Source organism: Tursiops truncatus, chromosome 17 (genome assembly GCF_011762595.2).
Source record: "Tursiops truncatus isolate mTurTru1 chromosome 17, mTurTru1.mat.Y, whole genome shotgun sequence".
NCBI lineage: Eukaryota > Metazoa > Chordata > Mammalia > Artiodactyla > Delphinidae > Tursiops > Tursiops truncatus.
Genome location: NC_047050.1, coordinates 34,421,693 through 34,443,242, shown reverse-complemented (window position 1 = coordinate 34,443,242; position 21,550 = coordinate 34,421,693). Strand labels below are relative to the sequence as shown.

At 35.3% G+C, this 21,550-nt stretch overlaps 1 protein-coding gene across 1 annotated transcript in view; it reads right to left on the bottom strand.

Annotated features, from left to right (window-relative positions):
- The window catches only part of LRRC69 (leucine rich repeat containing 69), a 93,600-nt gene that overhangs the window by 59,483 nt on the left and 12,567 nt on the right, over positions 1-21,550 (bottom strand). Inside the window, exons 2-5 of the mRNA XM_019925154.2 lie at positions 20,400-20,526; positions 18,788-18,860; positions 15,917-16,112; positions 13,168-13,239 (exon numbers count right to left, since the gene is read on the bottom strand). Coding sequence (XP_019780713.1) covers positions 13,168-13,239; positions 15,917-16,112; positions 18,788-18,860; positions 20,400-20,526 — 468 coding nt within the window. The remainder of the gene's footprint in view (positions 1-13,167; positions 13,240-15,916; positions 16,113-18,787; positions 18,861-20,399; positions 20,527-21,550) is intronic.

The following is a 21,550-nucleotide window of genomic DNA, read 5'->3' as shown; positions in this document are numbered from 1 at the left end:
ACCATAAAAAAGAATGAAATAATGCCATTTGCAGCAACATGGATACAACTAGAGATTATCATACTAAGTGAAGTAAGTCAGAAAGAGAAAGACAAATACCATATGATATCACTTATATGTGGAATCTAAAATATGGCACAAATGAACCTATCTACAAAACAGAAACAGACATAAAGAACAGACTTGTGGTTGCCAAGGGGAAGGGGGGTAAGGGAGGGAAGGACTAGGAGTGTGGGATTAGCGGATGTAAACTATTATATATTGGATGGATAAACAACAAAGTCCTACTGTATAGCACAGGGAACTATATTCAATATCCTGTGATAAACCATAACGGAAAAGAATATATAAAAAAAGGAAAGTCTATGTGTATAACTGAGTCACTTTGCTACACAGCAGAGGTTGGCACAACTTTGTAAATCAGCTATACTTCAATAAAAAAAATCAATCAGCATTGCTTATGAACAGAGAAACCATTTTGTTTATTTTTTTTACTTTTAATTTTTATTTTCATTTTGAAACAACATTAGAATAACAGAACATTGCAAAAGAAGTACCAAGAAGTCCCATAAACCATTCACTAAAATTCCACAAATGTCACTATCTTACATAGCACTGTACATGGCCCAAGCCAGGGAATTATCAGATACAATACTATAGGTTGTACTAATACACAGGCCTTATGCAAATTTCACCAATATTCCCACTAATTTCCTTTTCCTAGTCCAAGGTTGAGTCTGGGGATCACACAATGCATGTAGTTGTCATGTCTCCATAGTCTCTCCAACCTGTGACCATTCCTCAGTCTTCCCTTCTCTTTTATGATCTCCACATAATTGATCACATATGATCTTCAATAATAATTGTCTATTTTTTAACGTCTTTATTGGAGTATAATTGCTTTACAATGGTATGTTAGTTTCTGCTTTATAACAAAGTGAATCAGCTATACATACACATATATCCCCATATCTCCTCCCTCTTGCATCTCCCTCCCATCCTCCCTATCCCACCCCTCTAGGTGGTCACAAAGCATGGAGCTGATCTCCCTGTGTTATGTGGCTGCTTCCCACTAGCTATCTATTTTACATCTGGTAGGGTATGTATGTCCATGCCACTCTCTCACTTCATCCCATCTTACCCTTCCCCCTTCCCATGTCCTCAAGTCCATTCTCTATGTCAGAGAAACCATTTTAAATTAAAAGTATTCAAGGAAGGAAAGGACATAGAGATAAGTAGTAGGTGACAAGTTGTGTAAAGGGTCTAAGAAAAGGAGAATTCAGTTAACAAGGGGTCCTGTTTTCAGCGGGATCTCGTTTGACAATCAGAAACCAAGTCAGCCAGGAGGAAGGGGGAAAGGATGAGACAGAAATAAACAGAGAATCAAAGGTTAAGATCCAGGGAAAGAGGGACCTCTTTCAGAGAGATAGTTTATTAGTACTACTTTGTTGATTAAAGTAGGCCAGAAGAATGTATTGGACTGTAGAGGAAAATAACCCAAAATAGTGTGCTGCTAACAGAGACTGCACTCCCCCCCTCCCCCTATACCCTTGCATACAGAACAGTTTTTACCCTGCAAATTGCAAGTTAGAACCTTGCAGGTGCTCTCGTGGCTTTGAAAGACATCCCTGCATTTAGGATGGATTCAGCAGCAGGTAGCTCTGACCAAACTTTAAAATTAAAAGAAAATAACATTTAATATCTATCATGGGCCAAGCATTAGTAAAGGATTTATATATGTTATCTCATTTAATCATTTGTTTGTTCTATATTTGCTAAGCACCAACTGTTGTGTCATATACTTTCCCAGCAATGTTATGATACAATTGTTTATTACTATCCTCAAGTTACAGAGCGAAAAGGGGGGGGGGGCAAAGAGTAATTGAGTTATGTGCTCAGGGTCACACAACTGGTAAATTGATAATCTAGGCATATTTAATTTTTGTTTGGGAACAGTATATTCAAATCTTCTCTTCATCCAAACGATTTGTGCTTCTAGGAAAGTTGCTTACATTTTTTTTTCTCTCCTGTGTTTCTCAAACTGTAAAAGGGAAAGTGCTCACACTATTCTCAAATTTGATTTATGATAACTCTGGTGTTTCCTGAAGGAAAAAAAGGAGCACTGATGAAATGGGCTAAGTACTATAACCATTAACCCCCTTAAATAATCCCAACATAATTTTTCTCATAAAAACACTATGTTCCCACACAACTTTAGGATATACAAATACTTTAGATTCTTAACTCTGACACAGCATCTGTTTATGGAGAGCACAGATTCAAATGAATATTGTTAATATGAATTTGAAATTGAAAGAGCAGCAACTTTAGAAAATGTAGCATTGGCTGTGATTTATATCTTTTAAGAACATTTCTTCAATGTCTATTCACCACAAAGTGCTTCTCACAAGTTGTCATATTTATACATGTCCTTGTAAATGTTTTAGCTAAACCTGAGTTTCACTTCTAGATCCAATGTAAATAGGAAACTTTATGAAGACAAAACTCAGAAACAACTAAAAGTTACATGGTAAAGATTTGGCCTTGCCAAACTTTCTCCAAAATAAAACTTAGTGTTTAAAGTCACATGCTAGAAACCTCTCCAATTTTTAGATTGATGAATACATATTTAAGAGGTTATGTAATGGCATATATGCACCAACTACATCCAGAGTGGCTGAAGAGGATTCAGCTTCCAACTTTATAGGCATTCCTTGTGCTCACATACCAAAATCCTAGTTTCTATGTAAAGTACTTTCCAGAGTACACAAGAATTCTATAGTTCCTTGAGTATCATTTTAGTCAAGGACACAGGGAAATCTTCAGAACCCAAATACTCACTGAGATGAAAGAAATGTCTTATTTATTTGTGTAACATAACAGGGATTGCCCCTGCCTGTCACTCCTGAGACAAAAAATAGATTCCTCAACATTTATTTTCTCTCAGAGGCAGGCTTCTAATATGGGCTTGCAGCAAAAATCTTGAGTGCAAGTCCAAGCACTACCACAGCTCTATACGTCAGACCAGTGGCTCTCCAAGTGTGGTCCACAGGCTTAAAGCAATAGGATCACCTAAGAAATTAATGGAAATGAAAATTCCTGGACTCTCCAAACTACTGAATCAGAAACTCTAGGGGTAGGGCCCAGAAGTCTCGGTTTTAACAAGCACTCCAGAGATTTTTTTTGGGGGGGGTATAGTTGTTTTACAATGTTGTGTTAGTTCCTACTGCAAAGCGAAGTGAAGTAGAATTCCCTGTGCTATACAGCAGGTTTTCATTAGCTATCTATTTTATACATATTAGTGCACATATGTTAGTCCCAATCTCCCAGTTCATCCCACCCTCCCCCTTCCCCCCTTGGTGTCCATACATTTGTTCTCTACATCTGTGTCTCTATTTCTGCCTTGCAAACCAGTTCATCTGTACCATTTTTCTAGATCCCACATATTTGCGTTAATATACGATATTTGTTTTTCTCTTTTTGACTTACTTCACTCCGTATGACAGACTCTAGGTCCATCCACATCACTACACATAACTCAATTTCATTTCTTTTTATGGCTGAGTAATATTCCATTGTATGTATGTGCCACATCTTCTTTATCCATTCATCTGTCGATGGGCACTTAGCCTGCTTCCATGTCCTAGCTATTGTAAATAGTGCTGCAATGAACACTATGATACATGACTCTTTTTGAATTATGGTTTTCTCAGGATATATACCCAGTAGTGGGATTGCTGGGTCATATGGTAGTTCTATTTTTTAGTTTTTTAAGGAACCTCCATACTGTTCTCCATAGTGGCTGTATCAATTGACATTCCCACCAACCGTGCAAGAGGGTTCCCTTTTCTCTACACCCTCTACAGCATTTATTGTTTGTAGATTTTTTTCATGATGGCCATTCGGACCAGTGGGAAGTGATATCTCATTGTAGTTTTGATTTGCATTTCTCTAATGATTAGTGATGTTGAGCATCCTTTCATGTGTTTGATGGCAATCTGTATATCTTCTTTGGAGAAATGTCAATTTAGGTCTTCTGCCCATTTTTGGATTGGGTTGTTTGTTTTTTTGATATTAAGGTGCATGTGCTGCTTGTATATTATGGAGATTAATCCTTTGTCAGTTGCTTCATTTGCAAATATTTTCTCCCATTCGAGGGTTGCCTTTTTCTCTTCTCTATGGCATCCTTTACTGTGCAAAAGCTTTGAAGATTCATTAAGTCTCATTTGTTTATTTTTGTTTTTATTTCCATTTCTCTAGGAGGTGGGTCAAAAAGGATCTTGCTGTGATTTATGTTATACAGTTTTCTGCCTATATTTTTCTCTAAGAGTTTTATGGTGTCTGGCCTTACATTTAGGTCTTTAATCCATTTTGAGTTTATTTTTTGTGTATGGTGTTAGGAAGTGTTCTAATTTCATTCTTTTACATGTAGTTGTCCAGTTTTCCCAGAACCACTTATTGAAAAGGCTATCTTTTCTCTATTGTATATTCTTGTCTCCTTTATCAAAGATAAGGTGACCATATGTGTGTGGGTTTATCTCTGGGCTTTCTATCCTGTTCCATTGATCTATATTTCTGTTTTTGTGCCAGCACTATACTGTCTTGATTACTGTAGCTTTGTAGTATAGTCTGAAGTCCGGGAGCCTTATTCTTCCAGCTCTGTTTTTCTTTCTCAAGATTGCTTTGGCTATTCAGGGTCTTTTGTGTTTCCATACAAATTGTGAAACTTTTTGTTCTAGTTCTGTGAAAAATGTCATTGGTAGTTTGAGAGGGATTGCATTGAATCTGTAGATTGCTTTGGGTATTATAGTCACTTTCATAATTTTGATTCTTCCAATCCAAGAACATGGTATATCTCTCCATCTGTTTGTATCACCTTTGATTTCTTTCATCAGTGTCTTATAGTTTTCTGCATACAGGTCTTTTGTCTCCTTAGGTCAGTTTATTCCTCGTTATTTTATTCTTTTTGTTGCAATGGTACAAGTGAGTGCTTCCTTAATTTCTCTTTCATATTTTTCGTCATTAGTGTATAGGAATGCAAGAGATTTCTTTGCATTAGTTTTGTATCCTACTACCTTACCAAATTCATTGATTAGCTTTGGTAGTTTTTTTGCTAGCATCTTTAGGATTCTCTCTATATAGTATCATGTCATCTGCAAACAGTGACAGTTTTACTTCTCTTTTCCGATTTGGATTCCTTTAATTTCTTTTTCATCTCTGGTTGCTGTGGCTAAAACTTCCGAAACTATGTTGAATAATAGTGGTGAGAGTGGGCAACCTTATCTTGTTCCTGATCTTAGTGGAAATGGTTTCAGTTTTTCACCATTGAGAATGATGTTGGCTGTGGGTTTGTCATATATGGCCTTTATAATGTTGAAGTAAGTTCCCTCTATGCCTACTTTCTGGAGATTTTTTTTTATCATAAATTGGTGTTGAATTTTGTCAAAAGCTTTTTCTGCATCTACTGAAATTATCATATGGTTTTTATCCTTCAATTTTTTAATATAGTTTATCACACTGATTGATTTGCATATATTGAAGAATCCTTGCATTCCTGGGATAAACCCCACTTGATCATGGTGTATGATAGTTTTAATGTGCTGCTGGATTCTGTTTGCTAGTATTTTGTTGAGGATTTTTGCATCTATATTCATCAGTGATATGGGCCTGTAGTGTTCTTTTTTTGTGACATCTTTGGTTTTGGTATCAGGGTGATGGTGGCCTCATAGAATGAGTTTGGATGTGTTCCTCCCTCTGCTATATTTTGGAAGAGTTTGAGAAGAATAGGTGTTAACTCTTCTCTAAATGTTTGATAGAATTCACCTGTGAAGCCATCTGGTCCTGGGCTTTTGTTTGCTGAAAGATTTTTAATCACAGTTTCAATATCAGTGCTTGTGATTGGTCTGTTTATATTTTCTATTTCTTCCTGATTCAGTCTTGGGAGGTTGTGCTTTTCTAAGAATTTGTCCATTTGTTCCAGGTTGTCCATTTTATTGGCATAGAGTTGCTTGCAGTAATCTCTCATGATCCTTTGTATTTCTACCGTGTCAGTTGTTACTTCTCCTTTTGTGTTTCTAATCCTATTGATTTTAGTCTTCTCTCTTTATTTCTTGATGAGGCTAGCTAATGGTTTATCAATTTTGTTTGTCTTCTCAAAGAACCAGCTTTTAGTTTTATTGATTGTTGCTATCACTTCCTTCATTTCTTTTTCATTTATATCTGATCTGATCATAATGATTTCTTTCCTTCTCTTAACTTTGGGGGGTTTTTGTTCTTCTTTCTCTAACTGCTATAGGTGTGAGGTTAGGTTGTTTATCTCAGATGTTTCATGTTTCTTGAAGTAGGATTGTATTGTTATAAAATTCTCCCTTAGAACTGCTTTTGCTCCATCCCATGGGTTTTGGGTTGTTGTATTTTCATTGTCATTTGTTTTTAGGTATTTTTTGATTTCTTCTTTGATTTCTTCAGTGAGCTCTTGCTTATTTAGTAATGTATTGTTTAGACCACATGTGCTTGTATTTTTTACAGTTTTTTCCTGTAATTGATATGTAGTCTCATAGCCTTGTGGTCAGAAAAGATAGTTGATAATGATTTCAACTTTCTTAAATTTACCAATGCTTGATTTGTGACCCAAGATATGATCTATCCTGGAGAATGTTCCATGAGCAATTGAGAAGAAAGTGTATTCTGTTGTTTTTGTATGGAATGTCCTATAAATATCGAGTAAGTGCATCTTGTTTAATGTGTCATTTAAAGCTTGTGCTTTCTTATTTATTTTCATTTTGGATGATCTGTCCACTGGTGAAAGTGGGGTGTTAAACTCCCCTACTATGATTGTGTTGCTGTTGATTTCCCATTTTATGGCTGTTAGTATTTGCCTTATATATTGAGATGCTCCTATATTGGGTGCATAAATATTTACAATTGTTATATCTTCTTCTTGGATTGATCCCTTGATCATTATGTAGTGTCCTTCTTTGTCTCTTGTAATAGTCTTTATTTTAAAGTCTGTTTTGTCTGTTATAATATTTTGTTCTATACTTCACATCAAAAATAAACATCATATACCACCTGATGATGACCATTAAAACTTTTTCTCACTTTTGTCAGGTCAACTTTTTTTCAAATGACTGCAGTTTGAGAAATAACCAGTCTCCTGAGGGAAACAGGAGCCAGAGAAAAATCTTTCTTAAAGATAAATATATATATATATATAAAATTGCTTCAAGGTAACTAAAAAACTCAGTGACTTACTTTTCTCCCTGTTGAAATGGCTGAATCATAACTACTTCAGACTGAGTTTTCTATTCTTTCTTTTAGAATCTAGAAAGAGGTTGGTAACCCTTTCCTCCTAGAAATCCCTCTATAATATCTTAATCCAAAGCCCTTCTGCAGCAAATCACAGTGTGGGTTTTTTTTTCTCCATCATTAAAAGTTAAAAAAAAAAAGTTATTAAGGCAGCTGGTTGCTGTCTCCCTTCATATAATGAACTCAACAATGAAATTAGCACTTACCTACCTCCCTTCTCTTTCCAAGATAATTAATGCCACGTTCTTTAATTTTTCTACTTTTAAATTTCTGTCTTTATATTTTTCTTATGATCTCTCTAAGGCCCACTTCAAACATGAAATCCAAAGTTCTTACAGGACAACATTCATATTTGTTTACTTGTCTCCCCAGAAATTCCTGAGGATAGAAATTCTTCAAATCTTCATGACCAAATCACAGAAGAGAGTTTAGCTTGGTTGAACTGAATTGTCATATAAGCCTCACTTAGGAGAGTTATATCTCTCACACATACAGGTGCTAGATAGAATACTAAAACTCATTGTTTTACCCAGATATAATGAGTTGTTCTACCCAAATATAATGAGACATACCCCCAAAATGTATGTCCACCTAGAACTTCAGAATGTGACCTTATTTAGAAAGAGGTTTTACAGATGTAATTTGTTAAAATGAGAGTATACTAGATTAGGGTGGGCCCTAATCCTAGGGCTGGTGTTCTTATAAGAAAACAAAGACATGTTATTTTAATGCCCAGTTTGTGGTACTTCATCACAGCAGAACTAGGAAACTCGTAAACCAAGCATCACTATTTCCCCCTATCTGAGCAACTGGCAATGTTTCCTTATGGTTCACTATCCATCACAGGCCATGTCTCAAAATTGTTACTCCCCCCAAAAGAGATACAAATAAAAGACATTTTGTTTCAGATCATCCTTTTCCTCAAAGGCTTGTTCATTCAAAATCCACATCCAATTCCATCAATATAATAAAAAATGCAAGAAAAAGTGAACATATGATTAGAAAAGGTAAAAGGGCACCCAGTCATTAAAAGTCACATATTTTAAGAACTTTCATTTAAGGAAAGTGCTCAATATATAATGTTAAAAGAAAAAACAAGATACATATTTCTTATGAAATATGCTTTCAATTTTTTAAGTGCACATATAAAAATAAGATACTTGAGGGAAAAAAACCAGCAATAAATACTCTTTGGGAGACAAATCTAAAGCTACCTTATATTTGGCTCTTTCTATCCTTGTTTATTTTCTGGATTTTCTACAATGAATTAATTACTTCTATGATCAGAAAAATGTTATTTACACAGGTTATTTGAAGACAAGAGAACTAAATGGGAGAAAAAAAAATTTATTTAAAAAAAAATCTTAACAATCCCTATTCATCCAAGAAGCACAGGACACTTTGCAAACTATTAAAATGAATAAGTTTGACATGTCTTAGATAGGAATTGGATATCAAATAATTTTATCTGAGGCACTGAAAATTTCCTCAAATTGTGCAATGGCATATCAAATCAAGAAATCAGCCCCAGAGTTTTGTTTTCTCTCTATTGATCTTTCTACTACCAATGACACCTTTTACATACTTGGATGGTACTTCTTTAAAAAGAAAATTCAGGGACTTCCTTGGTGGTCCAGTGGTTCAGAATCTGCCATCCAATACAGGGGACACGGGTTCAGTTCCTGGTCGGGGAACTAAGACTGAGTGCCACAACTACTGAGTCTGCATGCTACAGCTAGAGAGCCCACGTGCTGCTACTACAGGGCCCATGTGCTCTGGTGCCTGCACACTACAACTAGAGAGCCTGCACACTATAACTAGAGAGAAGCCCACATTCCACAACTGGAGAGAAGCCCACGCACCACAACTAGAGAGGAGCCTGTGTGCTGCAATGAAAGATCCCATGTGTCACAACGAAAGATCCCGTGTGCCACAACTAAGACCCAACACAGCCATAAATAAATAAATAAATAAGAAAATTTATACTGGGAAATTAAGTATCATGAAACCAATCCAGACATACCATAACGTGAAAAACGTATTATTCATTATTAACCACCTTCTTCAGTGCCCACATCCACACACTTTCTTTTTTCCATATATCTAATTCCAAAAATGGCACATCTAATCTCATTCAAATACCTATGCCCAACTGAAAATGTATCATCCTCTTCTCAAAGAAAGACACCAAAATCATGTCCAGTTTCTGAATTGTGCTCTGAGTTTAAGATCTCCATGGGCTGTGAATTCCTCTTGGTGGGTTTCAAATGTGGCTCCTCATGGTCCAGCAAATGGTAAATGGTCCAGCTAAATGATGAATGTGATCATCCCAACAAGCTCACAATACACAGGAAAGGATAAACAATATCATTATCACCAAAAGATCTTCCATGTGAAAGATAGAGAAGGAGAAGGGCCATGGAGAGGTGAAGTGACTTCCTGCTCTGTATTAGAATGAAGTCCTTAGGGGACAGCCTGATTTTGAGGACCTTCCTGCCACACCTCAAGGAAGCAGGAGGAAGACTCCCTTTCTGGAACTACATTGCTTTGGCACCTCTCTGCCTGTTGGCATATTTTGAAAGGATGGTGATTACCTTTGCTTAGGAGCATTTATGGTTCTCTTTTCAGATGCTGGCACTTTCTGGCAATAAACTCCCTTAAAATTCTTTAAAATATATATATATGCTTTAACAGACTTTTCTAAAGAACACACATGTAGACATCCTGGAATGGATACTTTTATTATTATTCTGTATTTCTTTGTTGTTTGAAACTTTAAGAATAATGTATAATTTGTACAACTTTCAAAAAAAGTTTTAAGTTTAAATCAAGAAGAGAAAAAAAGAGATAAGGAAAGAAATTAAAGTCTCAATGTACTAGATCTGACTACATGGTAATAAAAGGACCAATGCATTTCTAATACAGCTAACTCACTATCTGATCATGATGGCATTTTTCTTAATAATCTAGAAATTCTTTTTATTCAACACATATGAACAAATAATTATAACAGTCCCATTGTCTTACTGCAGATCTCCATCTAATGTATACTCTTATACAAAAATCCTGGTGAAAATTCAGTTTCAAATATTTAAAAGCCATATGAATAAAAACTAAATTTCTGTGAAACAACTGCATTTTCCAAATAGCACACCAAGTTTCAGGTCATAAAATAGCAACAGACTTAAATAAAGCCCTATTTAAAAAAAGAAAAAGAAAAAGAAAAAGCAATAGCTGTAAACAATAAGCCACTTAAAGAAACTTCTACAGAGCACATTTTCAAATCTCTGGGTTAATACTACACTTCAGGGCAATAGGTATATGGAATTGCCTTTTGCTTTTCTCTCTGTTTTTATGTATGTTTGAAAATTTTATAATAAAAATAAGTTTTTAGAACATGCACCTCACAAGGTTAATTCTTCCTATTAATGCTAGTAGACAGTGGATGATCACTATAATTATACATATTAGTAGTATTTCACTATTGGTATATATTGTACATACAACATATAATCATTAGAGCTTCCATTCCTTGAATGCCGACTGTGTACAAAATGCTTTAAATCATTATGTAACTTAACAACCTTCCTAAGGTTAGTGGTATTAATATACCCATTTGACAAATAAAACAGCAACTCAGAGAAGTTAAGCCACTTGTTAGAGATTACAAAGTTAGTAAATAGAAAATTAGAACTTTAAACTCATGTGTATATGACCCCAAAGTCCATGTTCTTCATTTCTATACTATGTTGCTTCCTGAAAAGGATGGTCTAATTGTTTTTAAAGTGCACTACCATTATTTTGAAACTTACTCTCTTTCACTGATAATCATGGCATAACCTAGAGTCAGTCATTTATCCTCTGTGTTCATCATTTCCCCATTAGTTGTCCCATCTAATAAAATGTGGAAATTTTATTAACTTGAACCAGTTGGACCAAAGCTCAGATGAATTCACAGAATATCTTACTTCAGAGTTTTCAGAAAATTCTGAAATAGATGTTACAAAGGTGATACTAATTCAGATTCTGCCAAAATTACTCTAAATTAATGGGATCTAAATAATGGTGTTTTATCAAAATTGTAAGTACAGAATCACTGTAGAAGAAACTGTGAATTCACGATACTACGAAGGCAAATACTGAATGTAGTTTAAGAACATTATTTTTATTTATTTGTTTAACATTTATTCAATTGAAATTTAAGACACTGCAGGTATAAAGGTTAAAAAGAGTACTCCTTTCCTCTGTAAGATTACAGTCTAATGGGAAGACAGACTTAAAAAGAATTACTCTACTTTGTGGTATGTACAAATTATAATGGTACCAGAGAAGAATTAGTATCAGAAGGCTGCTTTGGCAATCAGAGAAGGCATCATAGGGCAGAAAAAGAGAACTAAGACATGAATAATATCTTGTAGCAGGATGAAAAAAATCTTGCATCATTTACCAGGTCAACATTAACAACATCCAGTGCTTATTAAACATTCAAAACTGTACTTTTGGAAAACAGTTTGGCAATTCCTTAAAAAAAACTAAAACATGGAATTACCATATGACTCAGCAATTCCACTGCTGGGTATATACCCAAAAGAAGTGAAAGTAGGGACTTGAACAGATATTTGTACCCCATGTTCACAGCAGCATTATTCTCAATAGCCAAAAGGAAGAAGCAACGCAATTGTCCATGGGCAGATGAATGAATATACAAAATGTGGCATATACATACAATGGAATATTATTCAGCCATAAAAAGAGGGAAATCTGACACAGGCTATAACATATACAGATTTTGAAGGCATTATACTATGTGAAATATGCCAGTCACAAAAGGACAAATATTGTATGATCCTATTCATATGAGATTCCTAGAGTGCTCAAATTCTTAGAGACAAGAAGTAGAATGGTGGTTGCCAGGTGTTAGAAGGAGGGAGGCATGGGAAGTTATAGTGTTTAATAGGTCCAGTTTCAGTTGAAAAGATAGAAAACTTCTGGAGACAGGTGGTGATGATGGTTATGCAACAACATGAATATACATAGTGCCACAGATCTGTACACTTAAAAATGGTTAAAATGGTAAACTTTATGTTATGTATAATTTACCACAAAAAAAACTCTACATTTTTTCTAAAACACAGAAATTACACTCATTTTTCCTATTTGAGTCATCTTCAGTGTAAAATATTGCTCAGTGGGTAAAAAGGACTGAAATCTCAATTTTGTGTTGATCAATCAGAAAAAGTAATTAATGGACTGACAACTATTTATTGAATACCTTGTGGATTGATGGGCTTCTAATTATTACCTTGCAGTGGAAACATGCTCATGCCAACATGAAAAACTGCCTTTTCTTTCCCAGAAGTTAAAAGTTGCTAAGACCAACTGCTTCTCAGTTATTTGAAATAAAGCAAAGTCAAAATTCATCTCCAAATGAAAAAAAGTTCATTTTTCACTGTTTATGGCTTAAAAACAACTAATAGTGGTGTCTCTTTTGGATTAATTGCAAGGGATAAAAATACGCTCTGGAACGTAATATTTTCAAAAAGTCTGAGGTGACCAAAAACAGTATATGATTAAAAAAAACACTTAACCATAGCTAGTATATTAAAATATTTATGATAACAATCAGAGTTCACTCAGTTCAAACAAGTTCAGCAGGCACAAAGGAAGAACACAAGCAGAACACAAAGGAAGGAATGGGAAAGAACAGGTCTTGAAATTCCAGAACAAAGCAAATCTTTGAGTTATCTGTATAATTCAAGGTTCCAATTAATATAGGTTTTACTGGCTGCCTATTTTTCCTATTCCCAATAGCATAAACAAAATTATTTTTCAATTATATTTCAAGTTGACTCTACTTACTCCTGGTGGAAATATCTGAATAACATTTCCAGCTATGTCTAGGATTCTTAGGTTGAAAAGATCACAAAGTTCCTGTGTCAGGAAACAAAAGAGGGAGAGAGCTTTTTAAAAGTCTAATATGTAGAATCACAAACATTTCTTGTAAGTTTAAACTTGATGAAGTTGACCACCTTTCCTAATTACCTGGTCAATTCTTCAGTATATCTCCCCAGGGAGATCACTAGGTCTGGATCACCAGATTCTTTCAATTCTCCATTTCCTCTGACCACTCCAGGGCAACATACATGGTGACCAAGAACTAGACTATTTGTAGTAAATATCTGTAGGTTCAAATTCACCTCCAACACTTACTATATATCTATAGGCAAATTTCTTAATCTTTGTACTTTAGTTTCTCCATTTGTAACATGGAAATGTTAATGGAAGCCACTATCTTCAATATGGATGCTGAATGCATTAAATAAATTACTAATCAAAAGTGCTTACTAAAGGGCTTAATACAAAGTGAGCACTTAGTAGACATTTCTATCATTAAAACAGAAAGAACCTTTGGGAGACAGAACACAGACGTAATCTTAGAGAGCTATATCTATCAACAATTCCACTGGTATTTATTTCACATCTACCTTTTGTGTGGCATTGTGCTAACACAACCTTTTCCTTATAAGGGAAATCTGTTAGTCTAGCCACATGCCCGATGTGACTGGATGGGCATATACCTTCATATGCATGTGTGCAGACATACACATAATTTATAATGTACCAGAAAATGATTCATAATATGTTTAGTAACAAAACAAATGAGTATTTTCTGTAATGTCTTATCATTTATAATTCAGACCAAAAAGAACAATGATAGACTGAAACGTATTAAATGTACAAGGACATAAATGATTATAGGCATTCTTTACATGATAATTCAGGACAGGACTTACTAGCATTCAAATTTTTTAAAGTCTAAATGCCTTGGGTTTATAAAATTGTGGTAAGACTATTGATTTGAAATACAGACTTTTAAGTTAGACAGACATGGATCTGAGCTCTTTTTCTGACTTTTGCAAACTATGTTCAAGTCACATAACCTCTTTGATCTTTATTCTAAAATGGGCATAATAAGAGATACATTATAAAGTTGCTATGAACACTAAGTAATGTAATGCTTCATGATGATCCTATTGCTGCTGTTATTGCTTTTCCCTCAAATGAGGGAGACATGCTTTTAATAGGTTTAATCTGTAATTCCAAGACATTTTCTTACTTGTTTATAGTAAGTCAAATTTTTAAGGAATATAAAAATAAAAATTTTGAAATATACTTATTTATAGCCTATACCTTGGTATATTTTTACATATCACATTACAGGGTGCACAGAACTTTTAAAGGGAATATATTCTTTTTTAAAAAAATTATTCATTTATTATTTATTTGGCTGCATCGGGTCTTAGTTGCAGCGCAGGCTCTTCATTGCAGCACACGGGCTTCTCTCTAGTTGTGGCGCACAGTCTCCAGAGCACACGGGCTCAGTAGTTGCAGTAGGCGGGCTCTCTAGTTGTGACGCGTGGGCTCAGTAGTTGCAGCACACAGGCTTAATTGCCCCACAACATGTGGGATCTTAGTTCCCCGACCAGGGATCAAACCCACATCCCCTGCATTGTAAGGTGAATTCTTAACCACTGGACCACCAGAGAAGTCCCAAGGGAATATCTTCTTGAGAGAAAAGTGAAACAGTAGGAATTAATCTGCTTTTTTTATTCCTCAAGTTACTGTATGACATGCATTTCCTCCTATCAAATTAATTCTAATTTGCATAAGTAAGGAAGGTAAACCCATTGACAGGTTCTTAACAGGAACCGGTACTCTTAAACTGGGAAATTTGAGGAGAGTTTAATAAAGCCACTATTTATAAAAGTTTGACAGGGTTCAGGGAAATCAACGAGGTTCCCTAAACCAAGAAAGGTAGTTCCCTAAAACCACAAGGTTCCCAAAAGCTAGCAACAGCAGGGAGTTCTTTAATACCACAAGCCTAAAGAGTCAAGGGAATGTAATAATGTCCATTGAGATTCACCTGACATTTGCTATGACCCTCCAGAAAAGCATGCAGGCAACTCACAGCACCCTATTAGAGAGAACACCAGGGGAAAACTATATGGTACTCAATATCCCCCTGCCCTTTCACCTCCTGCTACTGCCCCTCATTGGCCATATCCTAGAGGAAGCCTGAGGACAAAGGAGCTCATTGATGCCCATACGGGTCAGTCTCCCAGGCACAGAGCAGGTTGGAAAAGGATGGAGAGTGGATGTAAAGAAAAAATGGAAGATATCTAGCACATACTTGAAAACCTAAAAGTACTAATATTTTGTGCTGTATATAGAGTTGCCAGATAAAATACAGGACACTCACTTAAATTTAAATTTCAGACAAAAAAATAAGATTTTTAACACATATAAGTATGTCCCATGCAATATTTGGAACATACTTATACTAAAAAATTCTTCATCGGTAATCTGAAATTCAGATTTAAGCATTCTGTATTTTTATTTACTAAATCTGGCATCCCTAGCTTTGTGAAAAAATCCAAGTTATAACCTTCCTTTGTCATAGGGATTTGGGAACTGATTATACCTAATCAGAGGGAAAGCAAATGACCTCTTGTACTCAGATGCCCAAATCTATTCTACAACTGCTCCTTATCATGGTGTAATGAGTTCTTCACCAACAAAAGAAAATTTGGTTCCATCTTTTGCTTACCTCTGGCAAAGATTCAATGTTGTTCCTGACCAGAAGAAGCTTCTGGAGCTTCTTCAAGAAATTAATCTCTTTGGGTATACAAATGAGCTGATTGTAGTTAAGTTGAAGTTCAGAAAGATTCTTAAGGAAACAAAGTTCTCTAGGAATGCTGGCTAGCTGGTTATGATTTATACTCAGATATGTAAGGCTTTTTAATCTAAAAAATAAACAAAGTGTATGAATGAAATTCACAAGAATAAGAAAGTCCATTGTACAGACCCCACTAATCAGAGCCACGTATCAATTCATATTTTTTGTAGCTCACCTGAGCTTTTCTTCAGTCAAGTGTTCACAACTACTATGAATAATTTGAGCATAAAAAAACTTTGTTGTAATTTAACTTTTAAAGATTTTTATAATCAGATGGTTTATGTTAAAAGTTAAAATTTTATCTAATCAAAACTTATATTTAAGAAAAAAAATTCTATCTTTATTCTTTGTACATATACAGTAGCTATACTGAAGAGGAAGCCAGAGGACAAAGGAGAACATATACACACACATGGATATAGACAGGTATAGATTTAGATATAGATTATACATCCTGTACCACTTAGTTGCTGCGGAAGATGCAAAGACAGATCAGCCACAAATTCTGCCTTTATGTATATCATTGTCTAGAAGGAGATATTAGATAGAGCCATAAAATGAGGATAGAAAATGCCAACAAACAAGGAGAAAAGGGTTAAGATTTGAGTCTGTAATTGCAGATATAGTACCTGAGGTCCCTCAGAAGCATTTTGGAAGAAACAACATTTTGAACTTGGCCTTGAATAATAGAACCTGTAAAATTAGGGCAACAGGAAGGCATAACAAACTGAGAAAATATTAGTGTTTTGAATAAAGAAGCAGGAACAAATTAGCACTATTGAGCACCAACTATGTACTTGTGCATTAAATTTAATCTACAGCACAACCCTAAGGCTGGAGTTATCACCCTTAATCCAGAAATGAGGAAAATAAAGGATCAGAGGCAGTGAATAACTTGCCCAACTTAAACATCAGAAAACCATGTCAAGATTCAAATGCAGCTGTGTCGTCTTGCAAAGCTAAGAATGAAGATTTATAATGCTCTTAAGCTGTTGAAGTTAAATTAGTAACATAATGAGGTGACATTTCTAGACAGTTTAAAATGGGGGACTGTTGCTTACAACAATAGTCAGTGCTAGTAAAAGAGATTTGGGGGAAGATTCTATGAATTCTATCGTGGAAGCGATGTGAATACATGAGACTGACAGAAAGAATAACAACTACAAAAGAGCAGAAGGAGATAGAGAGGAAGCAGATGGAAAGATTCTTGAGAAATATGAACATCTGACAAACAAATGAAAACCAAAGGCACCCAGAGAAGGCATGAGCAGAAAAGTAGATGAACCTGGTTAACAAGGAATTTCTAAAGGTATGAGAGGAGAGTATTTCAAAATTAAAAAGATAGTCAAAATGTTAAAGAGAGGTACTGCAAAAACAAACAAACAAACAAACCTACTAGAACTAAAAGAAGGGTCACAGACTACAAAGTCACTATTAAAAAAATCTACTTTATGTCTATATTGTAGCCACAAACAACTGAAAATAAAAGTTTTCAAAATTCTATTTACAATAACATAAAAAAGCACTTAAAATAGTTAAGGATACATTTAACAAAAGACAATATTGTACTTTGTTCTCCAAACAGAGCTAAGCTTACTAAATTGTGAAATCATAACATGTTATAGCTCCAAGAATTTCAAAGTTCATTTCCTCACAATTCTTCCTTTAGAGATGAGAAAACCAAGGTCCAAGACAGTTAAATTACTTGGCCAAGGTCATGAGGCTAGTTGCACAAAGTTATGACCTGAACCTAGTTCACCAGATCTTCCAAGGTGTCCTTTTTTCATTACATGACCAACACATAAATCAGTTGATAAGCTGAATGAGTGAAAAAGTAAGCAGACAACTATTGGCATTTTCATTACCATAAATATTCCTCTTCTTCATAAATTAGATAGCTTCAAATTTTTTTCTAGTTGCTCTGATTTAAAACATTACTTTTTCTGTAAAAATCTATCTGGGGAAAAATACATTAGCTAGAGGTATAGACAAGTAAATTGGAATAGACTTTAGGTGTTGCAGAAAGCCCTTTGTTGAGAACTATTAATAGTTTTGTATCCTTTAAAAATCTGGATGTTCTTATGTTGTAATACATCTGTTTCTGTTTGACAGGCAATAAAGAGAGTCTCCAAAGTAAACCTGAGTAGGGTTCTGTCTCCATCTGTCAGAAGAAAAGCCCAAGAGGGTGTTTTGCCTGCAGAAGGACAAGGCCCTCAGCTGGCTCCAGAAAGTCACTGTAACAGCAGCCCATCTGTGCAAATGTGCAGGATAAGGAAAAATAGCATTTTGTTTTTGTTAATGATAATAAAATGTGTTTTTTTATGAAAATGACATGTTGGTTTTAAAGTCTTTGCTTTCGTATTACCTTTTCCATCAAGCTGAAAATGTTTTACAGTAAAGTTTAATGTCCCCAATTCTGTAACAGAGCAAGCTCCAAGAACCCCCCAGTTAGGAAATCAATAACACAATCAACTTTAGAACTTTGTTTCAAACCCTTACTTTTATACTTAGACTACCAAGTCATGCTGTTTCTCATTTCTCTGAAGTGTTTAAAGAATCGTCTGCTTAAAATCAGTAGCTTGCCTCAGTCCTTCAGGTGCCTCTTTCCTATGTATAAATCCCACAAGGACTAGAGGCTAAGCATACCATGTTAAAATGACCAGGATGGGGAGAAATGGCAGTTTGGGGGTGGGGGCATGGTGGGGAGTAGTGGTAACCAGCTCTCACTAGAAACAAAATTACCTGCTGATTTCTTGAGGAATCCATGTAAGCTGATTGTTGTTCAGATTAAGCAGGATCAAATTTTGTAAGCCATCTGTTAGAAAACAATTTTAGTCACTTTAGATATCCGTTAGAAAATAATTTTTAGTCACTTTTCTGTACACCTTTGTTTTCCTTCTGGTTTCTTGCCTTGGCCAAGGCTCTTTGGGTTGCTGGTAACTGATACCCTCTCAGATTAGCTTAATCAAAAAGGCATAATTTATCCCAGTTAGAAAGCTAAGTCTTGGCACCTGAGGATAGAGGGCCAAACTCACCACAAACTGGAACCAGAAACTATTATAAAAGGCACTGGAACCCAGGGTTTTAGTTTTGTTTTTGAAACTCAGAACCGTAGTCCCACAAATGTTTGTGAAATGCATGAATGACGACCAAAGGGTCTTCCTGACAAGCCGAACTCATCCACCAAACAGGAAAACCGCATGGGAAACCAGCCCAATGCACCACGGCCCACAACTCCCTGGTGAAGAGGGTGAAGTGGACGTAGAGTGTGTTCAACTCTATTCCAGAGCCAGAGTCTCCTTGAAGTGGAAGAAGTAGATGGGCGCTGGTGCGTGAAACAGCTACTTGCTGATCTTCACCGGAGACTGGAAGGAGCTGGGGAATTCTCTTGCTGTATTTAGTGGGGAGCAGGTCCTCTTGGGTCACCAGCTTCTGCAGGGAGCTCAAGACAAAGTCGACGTACTAGGGGACTATGCACTTGAGTTTCATTTTTTGTGGAAAAATATTTCTGCAAGATACATGAGCTAATATTTTAAAGTACTTTAAAGAGATAGTACCAGAATCTACCTGTGCTCTTTCCTATATACCTCTAACCGAGGGCCCATGAAATAATACCCTTACTAAATGCTGCTCAATGATAACAATGATAATATATAGCACCCATGCCTCAAAAGTTCACAGAACTTTATAAATTCTATTATATAGTTCTAATTTTACTATTGGGGACACAAAGTAGTAAAATGCCTTACATGAGTTAATGAACCTATAAAAATTATCTGGATCTCTGTCATGTGTTCTGTCCTTAAGCATACTCTACCCATATTAAATAGGAAAAATGTCATATTAAATGGAGAAATTATTAGTTTAAGGGAAACACAAAGAAAAAAATAAAAAATGCCATTTATTGAATCTCATATCTTTTCTTTAAAATTCTCCCCAAGTTGATTTATGCTTAACATCCTGAGCAAAGATTGTGACTTAGTGTTTGAGACAGTGTAAAAAGTGTAAAGAACAAGGAGAGCTGTGCAGAGCTTTACTTGATTTGATTTTCAACTAGTTTTCTCTCTGGGCCAGAGAAAGGGTGCCCAGATTTGAGAGTCTAAATGTACACTGATTCTGAAAAGGGGAAAATTTACTAACACTAATGCTTATTTATTTTCTTAGATCTATATGTAAAGAAATATATAATATGGTAGTCGGGAAAAAAGTTGTTCCCCAAATTCCCTAATTTCAAGTGTAAATATCTCCAACCAAAAAAGATTAAAACATGAAATTCCTTTTTCCCTTTACTTTCAAATTGTTCAATATAAGGAAATTAAGTTTGACACTATAATTATGCTCGTCTTTGACTCACCACATACTCCAGATGCAAATCTATGAATCTTATTTCCAAATAAATGGAGCTTCTTCAAGGATGTAAGGTATTTCATCTCTTCTGGAACTTCTTCCAAAAGGTTGTTTCCCAGATTTAGTGCTGTCAACTGCAAACATATAGAGATTTAATGAACTCGTACATTATCCACTTTACCTGAGAAAAAAGAAATAATTAAGCCCCTTCGTTGAGATACATACAACCTAAAAAAATCAAATAATCTTAATTATTTCACATGTACCTAAGATTATCTATATAAATAAAGGTCATTTGAGTTCATGTTCAAACAGTTTATGTTAATTTAAGCACAATTTAATTCTCAATTAAAGTACTTAACTTCATTAAAATTGTATTACAAACCATTTCACGGGTTCTCAAAAACACAATTAATGATCCATTCATAAGTCACTTGAGCAACTCAGGAGTATCCTAACATTAAAAATTCAGCAAAGGGGCTAATTTCCTGAAATCAGAAATTAGCTGAAGATCTGAGGTCTTTCTGTCATACTAATCCCAAATGAGCTTTTTCACTTAGGCCAATAAGATTTCTATAATACATGGATGGGGTGGGGTGGGAGGGTGGCCTTTAACATCACTCTGTGATCACAAAGCTCATAAGAGAAACTATTGACATGATATGGTAGGGTAGGGAAGATCTGCCCTATGTACCTACTAACATCAGATTGGTCAGACATAGGAAGGATACATGAAAGGAGTTAGAAAGATCCTCTAGATCCTCTAATCCAGGGGTTCCCAACACACTCCTATTTTAAGGAGGAAGATTCGAGTCAAATCCCAAAGGAAGGTTAAGTAAAATAAAAGCATACAAGTAACCACTGGACTTAGCAACATGAAAGTTATTGGTGACCTTGATAACAGGGGTGAAGTGCTGAGGAGGAAACTGAAGTATGCTGTGGAGAAAATGTGAGAAAGTGAAGACAATGACTAAAATACAATTCTTAAAGAACTTTCGTTATGAAGGGACACTAGAAAATTAGGAGGGAGCTGGAGGGTTTGTATTTTGTTTAAAATAAAATATAGTACAGCTTATTTATATGCTGATGAAAATAATCTTATAGATAGTGAGAAACTAATGATATAAGGACAGGGATAATTGCAGAATCAAAATCCTT